This window comes from Sebastes umbrosus, chromosome 10 (assembly GCF_015220745.1).
Source record: "Sebastes umbrosus isolate fSebUmb1 chromosome 10, fSebUmb1.pri, whole genome shotgun sequence".
Lineage (NCBI taxonomy): Eukaryota > Metazoa > Chordata > Actinopteri > Perciformes > Sebastidae > Sebastes > Sebastes umbrosus.
The window spans coordinates 7013466-7031010 of record NC_051278.1 but is presented as its reverse complement, the minus strand read 5'-3'; the positions used below and the strand labels follow the sequence as shown (position 1 = coordinate 7031010).

General features: G+C 39.2%; 1 protein-coding gene across 1 annotated transcript; it reads right to left on the bottom strand.

Moving 5' to 3' along the window:
- Nucleotides 1–1758: 1758 nt before the first annotated feature.
- LOC119495973 (protein phosphatase 1 regulatory subunit 3C-B-like) lies at nt 1759–4399 on the bottom strand. Its single transcript, XM_037782929.1, has 2 exons — nt 4206–4399; nt 1759–3822 (listed from the first exon to the last, which is right to left on the bottom strand). Exons 1-2 carry the CDS (start codon nt 4217–4219, stop codon nt 2796–2798), a joined length of 1041 nt encoding a protein of 346 aa, XP_037638857.1. The 5' UTR covers nt 4220–4399; the 3' UTR covers nt 1759–2795.
- Between the last annotated feature and the right edge of the window lie 13146 nt (nt 4400–17545).

The following is a 17545-nucleotide window of genomic DNA, read 5'->3' as shown; positions in this document are numbered from 1 at the left end:
GTTTCCAGAGCAGAAGTGCTCGCCATCCAATCGCAGAAAAATACAATTCCTGCAGAAATCTCAAGATGTCAAAAGTTTTTTATACCAAATCACAGCATGGCTTTTTCTATGGTGTTCCTCAAGGTCCTGGTGTCTTAATTTGGTATTTTGGATTGATTTCTGATCATTGTTATCAATTCTCGATTGGTAAAATGTTTTTAAATTTAGCATAAAATCTATGTAACAAATGGTATCAACCAATTAGAGGCATTAAAACAATTTTGCGTTAAATCGTTATTGCGTTAACTTTGACAACCCTAGTAACAACATCAAATATATACTGTATATTAGAAATATCTGCACAGACATACAAGTGTGTAGATCAGTTCCTACTATACTTGGTTACTGGATACACTATGATCCATGAAAATGTTATGTCATGGTACTGTTAAGTGCTTTGAGTAAATGCTATATAAGAGAAATACCCAGAAAAGCAAAGTTGAGCTAGTACTTAAAGAGTTAAAGCTATGATAAAGCAGGAATTTGCAGGCTTGGGTAGTTCATCCTGGTCCAGCCTGAGGTCCTTCCTTTGTGCATGCCAAAGAAAGGGAGTGAGCATTCTTCCTGCTGAATATGAATCCAGCATGGACGATTGAAATGAGTCTGAGGGAAGAAAAACTGCAAACTGCTGCCGGCAATGGAGGCTTTTTTTCTGCTTTCATCTTCATATCAAATGTACAATAAATGGAGGGTTTTGCATTATTTTGATGACTTTACTGCCAAAGTGTTTTCTGGAGTCTATGGAGTTTGAGATTTATTTGTTTAATTTAAGGGCCTCACAAATGAAGAGAAATTTTGCAAGTCATACATTCTAAATGCATGAGGTAGATTGTATGTGCAGGATGGATTTGCACATAGAATCGGGTATTTGAGAGAGATTTGTACACGTGTGGGACTTAATATATTGTTAGTGGTTGTATTGGTGGCTCTTGCATGCATGAGTGCATCATGTAGGTCAACATAAACTGACCGACTGATGACTGTATGTGTATTTCAAATAATGGGAAGGTCTTAGTGTTAGCTTAAGTTGTAGTCTGTATGGACAAATAAAAGGGATAACACAATTAGAGGTCAGAAGTACTGTTTTACCTCATTGGTTCATTTATTCTGATTGACTGTACTTTACTTAAATGTTAAGCTGTATATAAATTAGATTTATAATAATACAGACAAAAATTTAGAAATAATAAAGTCCTTTCTCCAATAAAGGCCTGTTTTTCCCCCTTTGTTCAGGTAAATAAAGGCCCCACCCTCTAATTATGTATGCATAAATTAATGACGCAACTCGGCTGTTTGTAAACCAAGACTATCGTTTACATATAGTTTGCTCTTATGTTTACAAACATCACTTATGTAATCAAACCTTTGACAGCGTCATGAACCATGAATAACTTTGATTTGTTGTCATGTATGAGTCACGGTTTTAAAAGCTTTTGTTATGAGCTGTTGTGCAGGAAGTACTTGTTTGATTAAAATTGGACCACTAACTTTACTTTTTTTTATTCCTCATTTGCCCATTTGGGAAAGTGAGAAATGTGTAAAGAGCTGAAAGATTGAAAAATTACCAAAATTATTATGCTTTTCACATTTATTTTTATTATCATTCTTACATGTGTATATATTATTAAATAATTTAGCACTCGCATGAACACCTAGTTTTTTCTTGATCATCAAAAATGTAAAAAGTGGATTCAAAAATAACGAAGGAGGAGTCATGAATATTTTAGCACAAATATAGAAATTTATTTCTGAAAGGGAAATACATGACACACACACCTTCAAGTGTAATAAAATGCTGGGGCACAGACCTCTCTTCACAGCGAGAAAAACATAGATTGTTTCAAAACAGAAAAAAATCCCCCTTCCAGCCACACATACTGTACACTCATCACAGAATCGCACAAATATTAACATTCGTCTTCGATCATACTTTTTTGACATACTTTAACCACTGAAAGTTCCAAACGTCTTCCTCGTTCAAGACAACCAATCACGTGCAGAGGCTCTCTTGTGACACATCTGTTGATAGCAGCTCTGTTCGTCCACAATCTTAACTCAATATTACACCACCCAAACATTTCTCATCAGACATGTGCAATTTACACGGAGGGAAAGAAAGGGCTACATGACTCAAGATTTAAAAATGAAGGCCATTTTGAATCATGTTTAATTATTTTCTCATTTGAAGGTGCAAACGTTTAGTGTGTTTTTTTCATTATTTTAGTAGAGAAGCAGTTTGTCGCTAGCACTCCCCGTACTTTCCCTTCAATATGAAGGACTTAATCAGCTCCATTTACACTTCTTCAGTTTACAGACATCACATTGAGAGGGACATCTCAATCAGTGCATATTTAACCAATACATCAGGCCCTCAAAAGGGGCTCAACATTAGTTGTGGGTTGTACAAATTGTCTGTATTTTAGTGGGCAGGCACTCTGAGAAGGCACATTCATATTTTACAAAAGAGAAATATGTGAAAAATGATTTTCCCCATGTATCCCTCATCCTCCAACCACAGATCATTAGGTCTCTCGGGCCAAATGACCATGTTACAGCAAGAAGCAGGTCAGTTGAGCACATTACAGTTAGGTTTCTGTCTGGTTTGTACACATCCTCTGCTAAAAAAGCGGAGGTTGTTTGCTTCAGTTTAGCTTGTGGCTGAGAGCCAGTCTAAGCTCAAACACAGCTGGAATCTCACTGAATGCCCTGTCAGTGTCTGTTATCTTATTCCAATGCCATTTCAGCAAACAATGTTTTCACCAATAAGGCACGGCGTTTTCAATCTGACCCCAGCTCTGCCAGCCAGGAAAGAGTCCGTTGGACATGCGTGGGCTGCCAAACTGGTCAAACTCCATCTCCAGTACCTTCACACCCTCGTTTTTTTGCTCTGATGGCTTCTTCTGCTCAACAGAAGTTGGGGGCGTCCGAATATTCAGGTCCTCTCCGTTCCAGCCGACGTGCTTGAGAATGTAGTTCTTGCCATCATTATTGTCCCAGAAGGTCTGGCCCTGGGATTTGAAGCAGATGCAGAACTCGACGCGATTCTGTGGTGGGATTTGGGTGGGCAGCTCCAAAACGAATGCAAAGGTGTCAGAATCCTGGCAGCTGTAGACGTTGTTCATGAAGGTGCACTCAACGTCAGTGAAGGTGACCCACGAGTCCAAGGTGGAGCGCAACTGCACCGACTTCTCAAACCCCATGTTCCGGACCTTGATGGTGCCGGTCAGCGAGCGCTCCTGCAGCGAGCAGTTCTCCAAACAGACTGAGTTCTGAATCAGGCGGTTCCGGAAATCCAGGTAGTCGGCTGAGGGCTGTTTAAAGTCCAGTGCCAGGTTCCGCATCGAGCTGATCTTAAGATCCATTGTGGCTGTTTCCAGGTCTATCATGTCAAACTGCAGATCCTCGCTGATTCCCCTGCGCTTGCTTTGATACGGCTCGTCGTCGAACTTGGAGAAGACATGGATGGCGGTGAGTGACATGCCCTTCGTGTCTGCGAACACCACCTTCTTCTTGCCGGCCTTGTCGTTGTTCCAGCCCACACAGCCGCCATCGTCCACCGCTTTCTGCTGGTTGCTGAGGCATGGCCGCAGGGGTTTGTAGAGCTGCTGGTTGTGGCTGCGGGCGGTGGACTGGTTGACCCTGTTCTTGGTCCTCTGCAGCTCCTCGTAGGAGCTGAGGAAACCTCGGAGAGGAGGCGGAGAGTGGCTGATGTAGAATCTCATAGCCACGTCCATCGGCATTACTGGGCCAGGCATTGCTGATGGACTGAAAGATCTGAGCACACTGAGGGAGGGAGAGGGAGAGAGGAAGGGAGGTGGTGTGAAAGGGGGAGCAGAGAGAGAGAGGGACATTTGAGGGAGGTGGAAAGAGACAGAGGGGACAGATTAGAACAGTGGCTTCACTTTTCTAACTTTAAAAAAAGTTCTGGTTTGATGTAACTTGTCCCTTCTGCAATCAGGAAGTTGCCATACTTTGCAATTTCTGTTTCTGTGAAATGTCCCCATTTCAAAAATTATGCTTCTTGTTTTATAAAATGCAGATTAAATCTAAACTATGTTTAGAATCTAAAGCATGCGCAAAAAAAACTCAAACAGATTTTCAATCATCTCTATGCTTCTGCATGACATGCGTCACTTGTGCAAAACCAAAAGCTTTCTGATCCTTACCTTGCAGCACTCATGGAATAAGAAAAATAGAAAAGTTCCAAAGAGAAAAGACTTTAAAAAAAGGTTTTCTGTCGCTTTTCGACTTGTAGCTACAGAGCAGCTTTTTCTAAAAGTGCATGTTGTGGTCACACCTCCTTTTCTTCCGCCTCTCTCTTGCTCTTCCTGCCATAGAGTGCTGGGTTTGCTCAGCACTCAAGGATTTCAACTGCCACATAGAGACAATTTGCATATGCTGTCATATGGTTCTTCAAACAGCCAATGGAAAGTTAGTGGAATTCGTCGCCAACCAATCAGCACGAGCTTGGCCTGGCTGCCGGCCAGCTGATAGGGGAGTGTCCCTGCATGGGCCTCATGGTTGGGATGCCTCAGGCTGTTGCCTCAGCTGGTATTTGAGAAACATGATGGACCCCTGCTGGTGTTGGGGATGATCTTCACATCACTCACTCCAGAGTGCTGCGCAAACCCTCCGGCTCTGCATGACTGGGATTCCCACACCATATCACAGCAGGATTATTTCTGTCCCAGTGACTTTGTAGAAAGTGAAGGGTGACGCTTTAAAAAAAATAATTGTTCTTTATAGGGTTACTGAAACAGATCAGAGCTGTGAATCTTGATTATATCGCATTTTTAGAATTAACATTTTAAATTTAATCTTTAAAATGTTATATATTCAAAGAATATGAGAAAAAGAAGAAAAAAAAAACATTCACAAAATATTAATGTCCCAAACCAAACATTTATATAAAAAATAAAGAGACTTTAAAAGTCACAGCTTTAAGGGAAGAAAAATCTTTGAAAATGTGAAAAATAGACCACATTGAGACATTGTGATTACTGGAACGTGTATGCAGTGTTACATAAGGAGGGTCATGAGTTGATCTGATGTGACTGATGGCTTTTTAGCACCTTAGGTATAAATGAAATAATAAATGATGTGGGCTTTTCTTCCCTTGTCTTGGTGTTACAGGCATGTCAACACAGATCAGACCTAAATACATGACTTGAAAAATCACTTTTCCTAATTAGTGAAGATTACTTATATTAAAATATAAGTAAGTTTTAGAGATTTTCAGTAAAACACAAGTAAAATGTGAGGGTTTTGGATTCCTCTCTTGGTCACAGTTGTTTTGACTCAAATACATGTTGACACAGATGCTATTTTTAAGGCTATGCTTCATTGATTTTCAGCGGTGGGTTAAACATTACCCTAAAAGCCATCAAATGGAGAGTTGCCTTTATTTGGAGAATCAACGCCAATCAGGCGCGTTTTTTTCAACTGACAGAAATGGGTGAACATAACTTAACTTTCTTCTTTTAATTTTGGGTCAAAATGTGAAATTGTAGGTCATCCTGACCACCTTTTTTGATCATTTAGTAACAAGGCTGAGAGTTGAAGCCCTGTTTGAGCCCCTTAGAGGCCGTGCTGATCTGAACCAAAACCAGAACAAAGTAGTTTGAACTGAGGGACAGAGTCTCTTGCTCACATTTACAAGTCTAATACAATTGTCCCTATGTCCAACATCTTGCTGATCTGTATTCCATCCCATATCATTCACCTGTATTTACAGCCCTTTCATAGCTGCAGGACAAATCACTGATTCAACCAGTTGGTCTGTTTCAGGATTTTCTTTCTTTCTTAAAATCTGAACTGTAATTGATTTCAGGGTCTTGCCTTGGTTAGGAGTTTTCTTTGAATTAGAGCCAGATATGGACTGTTTTCTGATCTTTGCAAGCCTCCAGGTCAGAGAAAGGTTTTCCCCCTCTGCAATGCCTCTGTGTATCTCTGTATCATCCACCGGGAGACTTTAGACTCAAAGCACCAAGCATGCCACTTCCACATGGTCATAATGACAACAGACACTATTTATCACAGCCTTGTCTGGCTGTCTAAATTTAATCAAATCAATGGCAACATAGCCTCACGATTGCATCAGAAAACATATTACTTTATATAGCAGCATTTACAACCAAGTAAATTCAAATGCTGTAAAAAGCAATAAAGGTAAACAATAAAATGTTTCAAAACACTGATAGCAACTTTATAAGATAAACATCAAATAAAGCAACTAGTATGGCTGACAGAGACCTTACTTTACAGTTTTCATCGGGGAGATGTAGAATGTCATCAAAGTTAGATATTCAGATTGAATCTGATTGCACTGTTTATGTGAAACTTTTAAAGAAAGAAGTTTATGTTTTCACCCATATTTTAGTTTGTGAGATATGAGAAGAAAATATTTTTCATAAATAAAACATTGAGTTATCTTTGTACGTCAGAACTGTGCTGCAAAGTATTATCTGTATATTAAATTGTGTCTTCATGTGTGTATAATATAGTGTCATCTGCATACAAATGTAATCAATAATTATTTACGTGCTACCCCCAGTTATTAATGTAGATCATAAGGAGAACAGGACCTAAAATTGATCTTTTGCTGATCAGAGTGCACATCTTCAGCCATAACCTCCTGAACCAGTAACCTAACCTGTACGGCCAAAATTATTCCGTTTATGTGCAACTTTTATAGCTCTAGCAAAGAAGTTTATGTTTTCACCCATAATTTAGTTTGTGAGATATGAGAAGAAATAATTTTCTGCTTTTGGCTGAAATTTGGTGGCCATGTCCTCTCTGCAATAACCAGTTGTTTATTTGAGGTGAATGTGGGCTTATTTGAGGTGAATGTGGGCTTTCCAATATTGGGTGTTTACTGTCATTGATCTCTTGTATCATGCAGTGTTCAAGTGATGCCAAAGTACCAAAGTTATAAGTCAGAGATTTCAATCAAAGGTTAAACAAACTAAAATCATAGTGGGGCAACAGATGACCTGAAAATGACAATTACAATAATCACACTCCACTCACTCAGAAGATGTTACCTCACAGGTTGTTGCAGCTTTGTCGTCGTAGCTGTTTATAAGAAATGGTGTTGCACAAGAAATGTACAAAAAAGGGAATTATCTAAATCCAGCAAACGAAAGATGCTGATTGCCATTCCATGATATATGATAACTGCCCATTCATCCATACAATAAATACATTTAACCACCCACAGGGCTCATTACTGGCATTACCAATTTGTTTGATCATTTTTGGGAAGAAGTGATGAATTGTTTAGTTTGTAAAATGTTGGAAAATAACAAAAATGTCCATCACCATTTCCCAGAGACCAAGGTAACATATTGTGCTTATGCCCAATAATTTATAATATATATATATATATATATATATATATATATATATATATATATATATATATATATTATAAATATAATATCTTCATATTTGAGAAGCTGGAACCAGATAATTGCAGGTATTTTGGCTTGATAAATATAAACAAATGTTGTTAGTTGATTTCCAGATTGATGCATTAATCACTTCATTAAAGGAGTAATTGTTTCACCATTATTTTAAACCCATTTAATTTAGCAGGGGTCACAGGGGGGCTGAGTCCCAGCATGCACTGGGCAAAAGGCAGGTAAACAGCCAGTACAGACTGCCATTTCATCATTGATATTTATAATTATAACAGATATAAAATGAACAATGCACATGTTGTATAAAAGCCAGTACACATCAGACAAACATTTAGTTCATTTTTGTGCTCTCTTTTGGAGCTTTTCACATGTTTTTTAATCTCTTTCTCCATGTTGCAATTGAAATTCTGTCACATTTACTGGCTCACACGTGCTACTTGTGTACATATTGCTAAACAAGAAATACAAACATTCAGTGGGTATGATAAACCGCAAAAAGTGGAGACTAGCAATAAGATCAACATTTGTTCATGATAACCATTGCGACATCAAAATATCGAACAAAAAATATTTTTGATCATGAAAAAGGTGAGAAACCTCTAAGGCAGTGGTGCACACATTCACAAAGTCAGAAAGATAATCAGAGTGGAAATGACATCTACATGTAAAAGTACAACTAATCAAGTACTAAATTTAAGAGATTTAAGGTACTTTAATTGAATGTTTTATGCCATACTTACAGAATACAGAAGTTTTTTTTCCACAACATAATACTTCTTTTTAACATTTAATATTCCAATATTTTTTCCACTATCTGACAGCTACAGTATGGGTACTAGTTACTTTGTTTTTCTGCTAAATTAAAATTACGTTTACATAAAAAATAATACTAATAATACAATCATATATATACTCAAATATACTAATTTGCTTTATGAGTACTTGTACTGTAAACATTTACTGATAATATTTCTGTCTTTAAACTCAAGTGTTTTTGTAATGATGTATATTTATATTGTGGTATTGCTACTGTTCACTTTAACTAAGCAGCTTCATGTTCCACTTTGTGTAACCAGGATTTCAGATTTAAATTCTTGTTCTTGGGAATAATGTAATTCTGGGAATCCACTGCAGGAAAGACCGTTCCTGTGCAAACATGACAGTAAACTTTCTTTGTATGTTTGGAAATGTCAGCATTACAACAGAAATGTGACAGATCTGAAGACAACAGGAAGGTTGTGACACTTTTGGTAACAGAGAGAGAGAGAGACAGACCTTGTGACATCGTTGGCTCTTGTGTGATTTGCTGCCAGTTGGCACGGTTACCATTCACGTAGCAACCATTCGATGGCCTGCAGACAAACGGGATCAGGAGAGGCTATCAGACCTTTCCCATAAGCCCTTAGGTCCAGCAGAGCAGAGTCTAATATCAAGCATACTTGTATGATAGCCAGAATAAAAATAGTCATGTGTTATTTCATTTCACCTTCATTTATTCAGGTCATTACAGTGAGAGTAATCCAGTCTAAGTTCAAGATCAAAGCGAATCAGTTAAGTCATTGATTGAGTCAAAAAACACGATTGAAAATGCTTTGTAGTTTACTCAGTATTAGAAATCAGTTGACCACTTCACACTTTGAGTTGAGTAATTATAATTAGATCAATCAGGAAAGACAAAAGTTAACATGTATACAAAGGCTTCATTTGATAAATACGAAATAGGCTGACAGTTGTCTTCCTGGTAGCATTTTATTTGTGTATTCTGAGATGAAACCATTAATCCTGCACATTTTCAAATTAAAAATCATTAGAAAGGCAACACAGTTGAGTCATCTTTGTAAGTCAGAACTGTGCTGCAAAGTATTATGTGCATATTCAATTGTGTCTTCATATATATATATATATATATATAATATAGTGTCATTTGCATACAAGTGTAATCAGCAATCAGTCTTGAGGAGTTGTAACATTTCAGCCCGGTTTCACCAAATGGTGCATTAATGACATGGTAATTGAAAGTCATATTGTGTGCAATAACAATGCCTTTGTTGCTTTTTGCCGCGTCCAAATGAATATGCTACGCTCAGAGCTAGTGACGTAGAATATAAAGTGAGATAGACTGCTTGTGGGTCCAACAAACATAGGACTTTCAACCAGTAGACGGTGCATTTCAATCACATTTCAAGTGGACAATTCAATCAAGAACTATCCGGTATCCAACGTTCTTTTCTGGTGTCAGGATCAGGTGAGCCACCTGAGGCCCTGCACATTACTTGTGTGATTATCAGGAGCAACAAGCAATGTGCTCACACAGGAGCTGTGTGAGCTATCAGGAGGCGCACCGGTGAGCAACAGTGGCAGGAGGTGTTGAAGCTTCCACGTAGAAGCTGCTCTTTGAGCTGCCACCTCCAAAAAGGTCAAATGACCTGCAATGGAGAGTTGAGGACAAACAGGTTCCTGTCTATGCTGAGCTTAAGGAGGGTTTGTCCTCTCTGTGGTCAGTCTGGAGCAGATAAACATTCCAGTGATAGTCTTTTTATCTTTTATTGGTTGAATGCTTTTCTGTGTTACTGACGATCAATAAAGTTAAAAGTTTAAAAAAGTCACTGTCAGTCATGCAGTTTCAGCATGCTGAGGTGTGTGTATCCCTCTTTAACCCTGCTAACTGGCACACCAGAGCACTGTGGGGAAATGAGGTCAGCCCTGCCCACACACACGTACACACACATAGAAGCATATTGGATACAGCATGTGGACAGGTATGCAGTATTATCTTATGTCCATCCATATACAGGCTGACACATTTTCTTGTCCTTATGTGAGCCGCATTAACAAACACAAACACACACACACACACACACACACACACGCACACACGCACACACACACACACACACACCACACATTCACATGTCACCTCAGGCTCAGCTGGTCTAACAGGCGTCCATGGCCAGATTGTTATCTGACTGGTGTTTGACTGATGCTCAAGCTTGTGTATATATCCTGACAGCAGCAACAGTCCGGCCCAGCGGTCGCTTCAGTCCAACACGGGAGGACAACACAAGGTCAATGAGACAGTCTGGGCTCATATCGAGCAGCAGTGTGAAGTGGTTTCTTGTGATTATATTGATCAGAAAGCTGAATTGTATATAACCCTGACCCTAAACCTCTTGTAGAGTACGCATTCTCTATTTTCTTTTTTCTTTTACTGCATTATTTTTGGTGCTGTCTTCTTAATGTCTTTCTTAAAATCTTTCTATCACCATGAAGCACCTTGCAAACTTAATTAAACCAATTTTGAACAATTTGAAAAGAGAGAGAAAAGAGTGACGGCGAGGGATCTGACAAAGCGTCAGTATCTGATGAGTTGGGATGAGAATACGTTGGTCAGCCTCAGCGGTACTCATAGCATACTAATACTGTATGCAAAATGGTAGAATGTTGCTGCATGCATGTTAACATGCTTACATTATAAACATGCTAATTGTGAGCATGGATGGTAATGCTCAAATACACAGCATGATAACATTCAATAGTTGCCAAACATGTTAAATACAAAAGTTTAGCAAGATGTGTGTTAGCATGCTAAGAGTAGCACTCAAAACTGAAGTCATTCATCTGAGCCTATAAGTACAGCTGAGGCGACAAAGTAAGCCTTCACTTTGTCTCTGTTTTGTATCCATCCAATGATTTTGTTTTCTAGTGTGTAATGAAAAATGTAATATTAGTGTTTTTATTTTTCCCCCACTACATTTCAAAGGGAAATGTAGTACAACTTCCTGCATATTTCTTTTTAAAGCTGCAGTAACCAGTCATTTTGCAGCTCATCAAATATGATGCATTGTCTGTGAGTGTTACGTAAAGTAGTTAGACCGGTTACAGCATGAATTCACTCATGAAGGCTGTGATCACAAGGGATGTCATTGTCTTCTGTCTCAAGTCTCTCTTGAGGCAAATGATTTTCCACAGAGGGGGCAATTTGTTCTCCCCACAATAAACAAACAAACACGTGCCTACCCACGTTTACCGTACCTACACAGGTTTTTGTTTGTTTGTTTTTAGGAGTGCAAACAGAAAGCCCACTCAAAACCCACTGCATTCAAACAGTGAGGTGTAATGGTTTCATCCCAAATTATGTAAACAACTATAGTTTTCAGACCAACATTTAGGAGAACAGGACATGCTGTCTTTGTCTCATTATTTGCTTAGAAAATATCGTTTTACTTCTATATAGGTGTCTCTGTATAAATAAAAGTATTGTTTTCTCATGAGTTATCAATTAAGCTTTATAATATGAGTCCTGTATTGTTGTGAAAATGGCATTAATAGTACGATTCCTCCTAAGTTTTTCCCCCACTGATACTACAGTGCAGGACAGACCACAGACGTTATATCATTCTCCTGCTCAGAGAGTGTAATATTGGACGTGGGGGATGGGAGTGATTTGTGTGTCTTAAAGTTAATGAGTAGCCAAACGTGTTAAACACAGTTATCACACAGGTGGCGATGAGAATGAGGCCAGGATGAGTCAGCAGCCTCGTAGCTCAACCTCTGAGTGAAGAAAGCAGGTGAGAGGCAGCAGCTGTGTGAAATGTCCACTTTTCACTTTTTTGACTGTCATGCTGCTATCAGGTAGACAGTCACTGTTGAACAGGTCAGAACTGAGATAAGACAGCTGATGAAATAAGGGGCAACACCGACTAAACTCACCTTATCAATATTTTAAAATAGTAGATCACCAGTGAGAGTTTAAAAGCTTAACATTTAATACAAATAAAACTTGCGTCTTGTGAATGAAATGAAATAAAGTGTTGCTCCTCTTAAAGCGGGACAGTTTTTTTCTTACTGTTGGGCGCTACTTTGATGATGAGGGGTGACGTCAGTCGTCTGTGACTGCAGGGAATGTTAAGCGGATCTCTATTTCGGTCCCTCACTTGTCGTCCACATGAATAATTTGTCATTCAAATCTTTATGTTGCATAAACTGAACTGTATCTCCATTAGGTCTTGCTTTGCTCACTCATCCACATTATGTAATGTTTTTACTTCAGTGATCCAGCGGTGACCTCTGGTGGTAAAATAGTAGCTGGTCATGTGTCTGTTGCTGTGCAAAAACTGTAAAAAGTTAACTAACACCCCTTGAGAATTACCTTATTAACAACTTATTAATAACATTCAAACCACCCCATAATGAACACTCAATGGATCAGGTTTTATCTTTGTTCGAGAAAGCTCTGAGATTTGTTCAAGCATTATTTTTTTTCATATATATTTATTGTTTATTTTTTCTAGATTTTAAGTTTCATGCATTTACTCATGTAAATATGTGCTGAAATTAATCTTTTCCAGACCTTATTACATATCAGTATTGTGTCATAACACAGTAAGAATTTCCTTCATTAATTCATGGTAAATATTAACGCTTTATTCTGGAGTTATTAAGCTGGAATTTGTCAGACATTTTGCAATTCTAAACATTGTGCAGCAGAGGACAGCAGAGAGCCGCTGAACTAAAACTAATGCAGCTGCTTGGAAATATAAACCAGGGTTGGAAAAAACATGAGCTAAGGAGTGTCTGCAGTGTTTAGTCTTTAGTCTTTATAGTCCCAATCAAACAGGAAAGCAGCAGCAGCTGATTTCACTGATGAAAACATCTTGAAGAGAGAAAACAGGAACTGATCTGTGATCAGCTGCTGTTGTGTTTAACTGGAAGGAAAGCTGCAGATGTTTGTCCTCTGATACCTATACCTAACTTATTGATTTTACCTGAGATTTACACAACTGCTATTAAACTCTCTCTTCACTGAGTCAATAATAAATATCTTACTCTTTGCTGAGTAAAGGAAAAAGTAAACTGGTCCTCACTAGCGACAAGAAGAGAACTACACACTGTTATTTTTACTTATGAATGAAGCTGCCTCAGTGTATCACTTCTCTCCCCAAAAAAATCTAATGTTCTCCAGGACTGCCTTACTCCTGATACCCTACAAGAAAATGCTGAATTTGTTGGAATGATTTCCTTCCATGACTTTATACTGAGTTAATGGAATGACCTCCCAAAGGACTTTAAAACTTGAAAGTCTCATTGCATCGGATGAATTTAGACTTTTATTTTGAACGTTTTGAAGATGTACTGTATGTGATTGTTTCTGATGCTGTTTGCATGTGTTCTCTTGTGTGTCTTATCTCTTCTTCAGGTCTCTCTTGCAAAGGAGATTGTAGGACCTGTTTTTGTTTATTCTCTTAAAGAACTAAAATGTGTCGCAAAGAAAACACTCAAATTGACTGTTTTTAAGCATTTACGAATTACATGCTTTTTCGCTGAAGTTGGAGGACTGTTTAAAAATGGCAGTATATATGCAGACTATAATACTACTGTAGATAAGGTTAAGAGTAAGACTTTGATTGTGATGAAGATTCTGATAATTTTCAAATGAGAACATCAGCTGATCAGAATCTTCATTTTCTGTGTAAAAGCTGATGAGAGGTCTGCAACTTTAAATATACAGTCCAACCAAGAGACAAGAAACGGGTGCTCTGGAAGCTCCGTTTTTAACTGTTAGACTCCAAATTTGTCTCTTTAAGTTTCTTGAAGGATGAAAGAGAAATCTGTGTCCCAGAAAGGTTTAGTGACTCCATCTGCTCAGCAGAACCTTGGATTTGTTTGGCAGTGTGCATGGAAGTGAGTGACTAAAAAAGGGGGAAGAGGAAAAATGAAGATGGTAGAGAAAAGCTGAGGAATAAAAGCTGAGCTGAGCCGCGGCGAGAGCTGCCAGACCCTCACTGTGCCTGAGTCCTTACGGGCAGACAGCCAGCGTCCAACATGGGGGGTCTTAGTGTCCGAATCTATGGAGGATCTGACCCATGCTGCTCCCTGCTGTGTGTGTGTGTGTGCGTGTGTGTGTGTGTGTGTGTGTGTGCGCGCAACACATTCTCATCCCAACTCCTCACATACTGACGCTTTGTCAGACCCCTTGGCGTCACTTTATGGCGACCCTATGTGTGTTACATCACCACACTCCCCGACCACTTTCTGTGTGTTGAGTGTTTCATATTGACCCGGATGGGTTTACATTGTAGTTACTTGAAAGCCTTGTGCTTCAATATCACACGCTAAGGTGTGTGTGTGTGTGTGGGTGTGTGTGTTGTACAAGAACAATCAGTCCACCGTGGAGATGTGAAGTGGGAGAGGTGATTATAATGTGGGTATTGGAGTCCTGGAAGTGAAAATCCTGTAATAGCGGGCAATCCACCTGATTACTTTTTTCCAATTTTGCTCTTATGTGTCTGTTCTATTTCTACGTCTGATACACTGGCGTCTACTCTGGGGTGGTCCAGCAGAGAGTGTCCAAATACAGCAGAGATACTCATGTGGAAAGTGGAGAGTGAGCAAAATACAAAGCCAAGCCGGTGGTATAGTTGAGACAGACAAATTGAGTGTGGTGCTACTTTAACATCATATACTCAATATAGGTGACAAATTAAAGGAAGAACCATATGGCTCCATACAGAGTTCACTGGATGGTTTTATTAGCATGCAGAGGATGACAGTCTGACGGTCTGCTCACCTGCAAACTGTGCAGTAACTGCTGGAGTCACTGTTGCTCCTGTTCTTATAGATTTTCACAATACTATCCACCACCCTTATCCACCTAATGGCTCTGAGTCTAAGTTGTCTCTGTTTTTTTTGTCCTTGCGGGGAGTGATGAAGTCAGAGCTTAGGTGCCAAATATCAACTCTGTACATATTCTTATTTCACAATAACTCAATGAGTTTTGATTTTGTGACGTGCTGGTTGAGATGTCTCAACACCTAAGAAGGCTGCATTTGGTTTAAAGGGGACCTAGTGCTTTTCCCTTTCCTTTAGTGTGTTATATAGGGTTTGTTTGTGCATGTAAAAGGTCTGCAAAGTTACAAATCCCAAAGTCCACACCAAAATGAGCTACTCTCCCCCACAGAAACTCTGCTCCCGAACTGTCAGAAACACCTTGATGGAAGTCCTGCCTTTTCTTCCGTAACGTGGTGATGTCACCAAGTAACACATTTTCAGACAGAAGTGCTGCAGCCAGTATGAGAAAAGTAAAGCATTTTTTTTTAACATTAAATCATGTAAACATGTTCTAGTAGAAACCCAAAATACAAGTATGCACCTGAAAATAAGCAGAATAGGTCCTCTTTAAAAAAAGAATGTTTTTAAGATGTCCATGTTACATATAACTGTTATTTGAGCAATATTTAAATAACTATATTTCAACATTATTATAGTATGAATGCTGTTGCAGTATGGATGCTAATGGCAGAATTGTAACTTTATCATGTCAGCATGTTCTTAGGATGACCGCATGAATGAATGAAGGAATGGATTAATTAATGGATAAATAGACACATGAATGGATGCAGAATCGGGAAGAAATGCCTGATCACCAGGTCTATTAAAGCTGAACAAAAAGTTCTCCAAGTTCACACTGAAGTTCTTTAGATTAGTTTGTGTGGGCGTGTGCGCGTGTATGTGTGTGTGTGTCTCTCTCACACACACACACACACACACTTGTGCCCACAGGGTCATACAACCCCTTTTAACAAATTGCCGGCTACTCCAGGCTATAGATCCTGCCAAATTGCCATAGATCCCACTATAACACACACACACACACACTCCGCCTCTTGGGTTGTTGGCATGGTAACCACTGAGAGGTGTCCAGGCTCTCCAAATTCCCGGCTCTTCCCTCTTTTTTCTGTCCTTGGGACTCATTCCACTGCAAAGTTAAATGTTCTATTTTTAAAGCTGCGGAGCCTTTTTGTCCTTCTGTAGACGGTGTGCCGAATGGACAGTGGTACTTGAAAATTTTAAAGCTGTTGAGTGCATACAAATTAGTACAATTGTATGTAGGCCTACGTGAGCCAAAATCATAAACCACCACACCATACACCCTTCAACACCATCACCCTTGCTGTTTATTATTGCCCTCCTGAACAACTTACATAAGCATTCACTCATCTGATGCCACAATTATCAGGAGGACTAATTCATCCGAGCTTTCCACATTCAAATGCTAAAAATTGTTTAATATTGTACTTGGTCCCTTACTAGTTAAATAGATAAATTGTCAAAATAAAACCATAATCTGATGTGATATTGATAAAGTTAAAGCCCAAAACAACTTGGTTAGGAGGAGGGAAACATGGTTTGGGGTAAAATAGCTTGGTGAGGGGCCTTCATCATCCTGATTCAAATAATAACTACTTGGTTAAGGTTGGGGAAAGATCCAGTCATACTTAAAAGAAACCATCATTGACTGTTGGTTAGGGCTGGTATCGGTACTCAATACCTTAAAGCAGCCCACACATGATCAGTGATAAAATCGTTCTGCGCTGGCTGTGCCACTGTTTTCAAATGGGGAGAGCGGTGGAGCCTGACTAGGAGGAAGCACTACCCTTGGCGTGGCGCTCCGCTTGAAATTGCCATAAAAGCGCTGCGCTCAAAGTTCAAATTATTTCAAATTTGCCCCTGACCTCTTAAAGCACAACCAATGAGATAACAGCTGCAACTGTTGTTGTTGCCTGGAAACAGTGAATGGCGTTCCTTGCACGCTTTTTGATGGCATATTATACCTGTGTTGTGCTTTGCCTCTGCAAGGCTCTGCCAGGACCAGGAGAGTAGTATCGAAACTTCTCCAGTCAAACAATACCTGCAATTGATCCTTTTTGTGCCCAGGTCTAGAAGAAATTAAATAAAAACAGTGTGGCGGCAATTAGCAGTGGGACAAACACAGCTTCCATTCACATGATGGGTATCAAATTAAGTACTTTATTGGTATCGGCATCAACATTTACTGGCATCGTAATTTTTTGAAACGATACTGAGTCCTACTGTTGGTAGTAAACATGGAGTGAAAAGCGGTCTGCCTTGTCAAAGTCCATCCAACCACCCTGACGTCTTGTGGCTCTATAACAAAGGTCACACTATTTGCTCCACCACTAGAGCTGGTAGAGGTAGAGGTCTTGGTCACTTAAATGTAAATGTTGTTTTGGGGCATTCACTGAAACAACTGATACTGTTATTTTCTTTTCTTGGTCAACATCGCC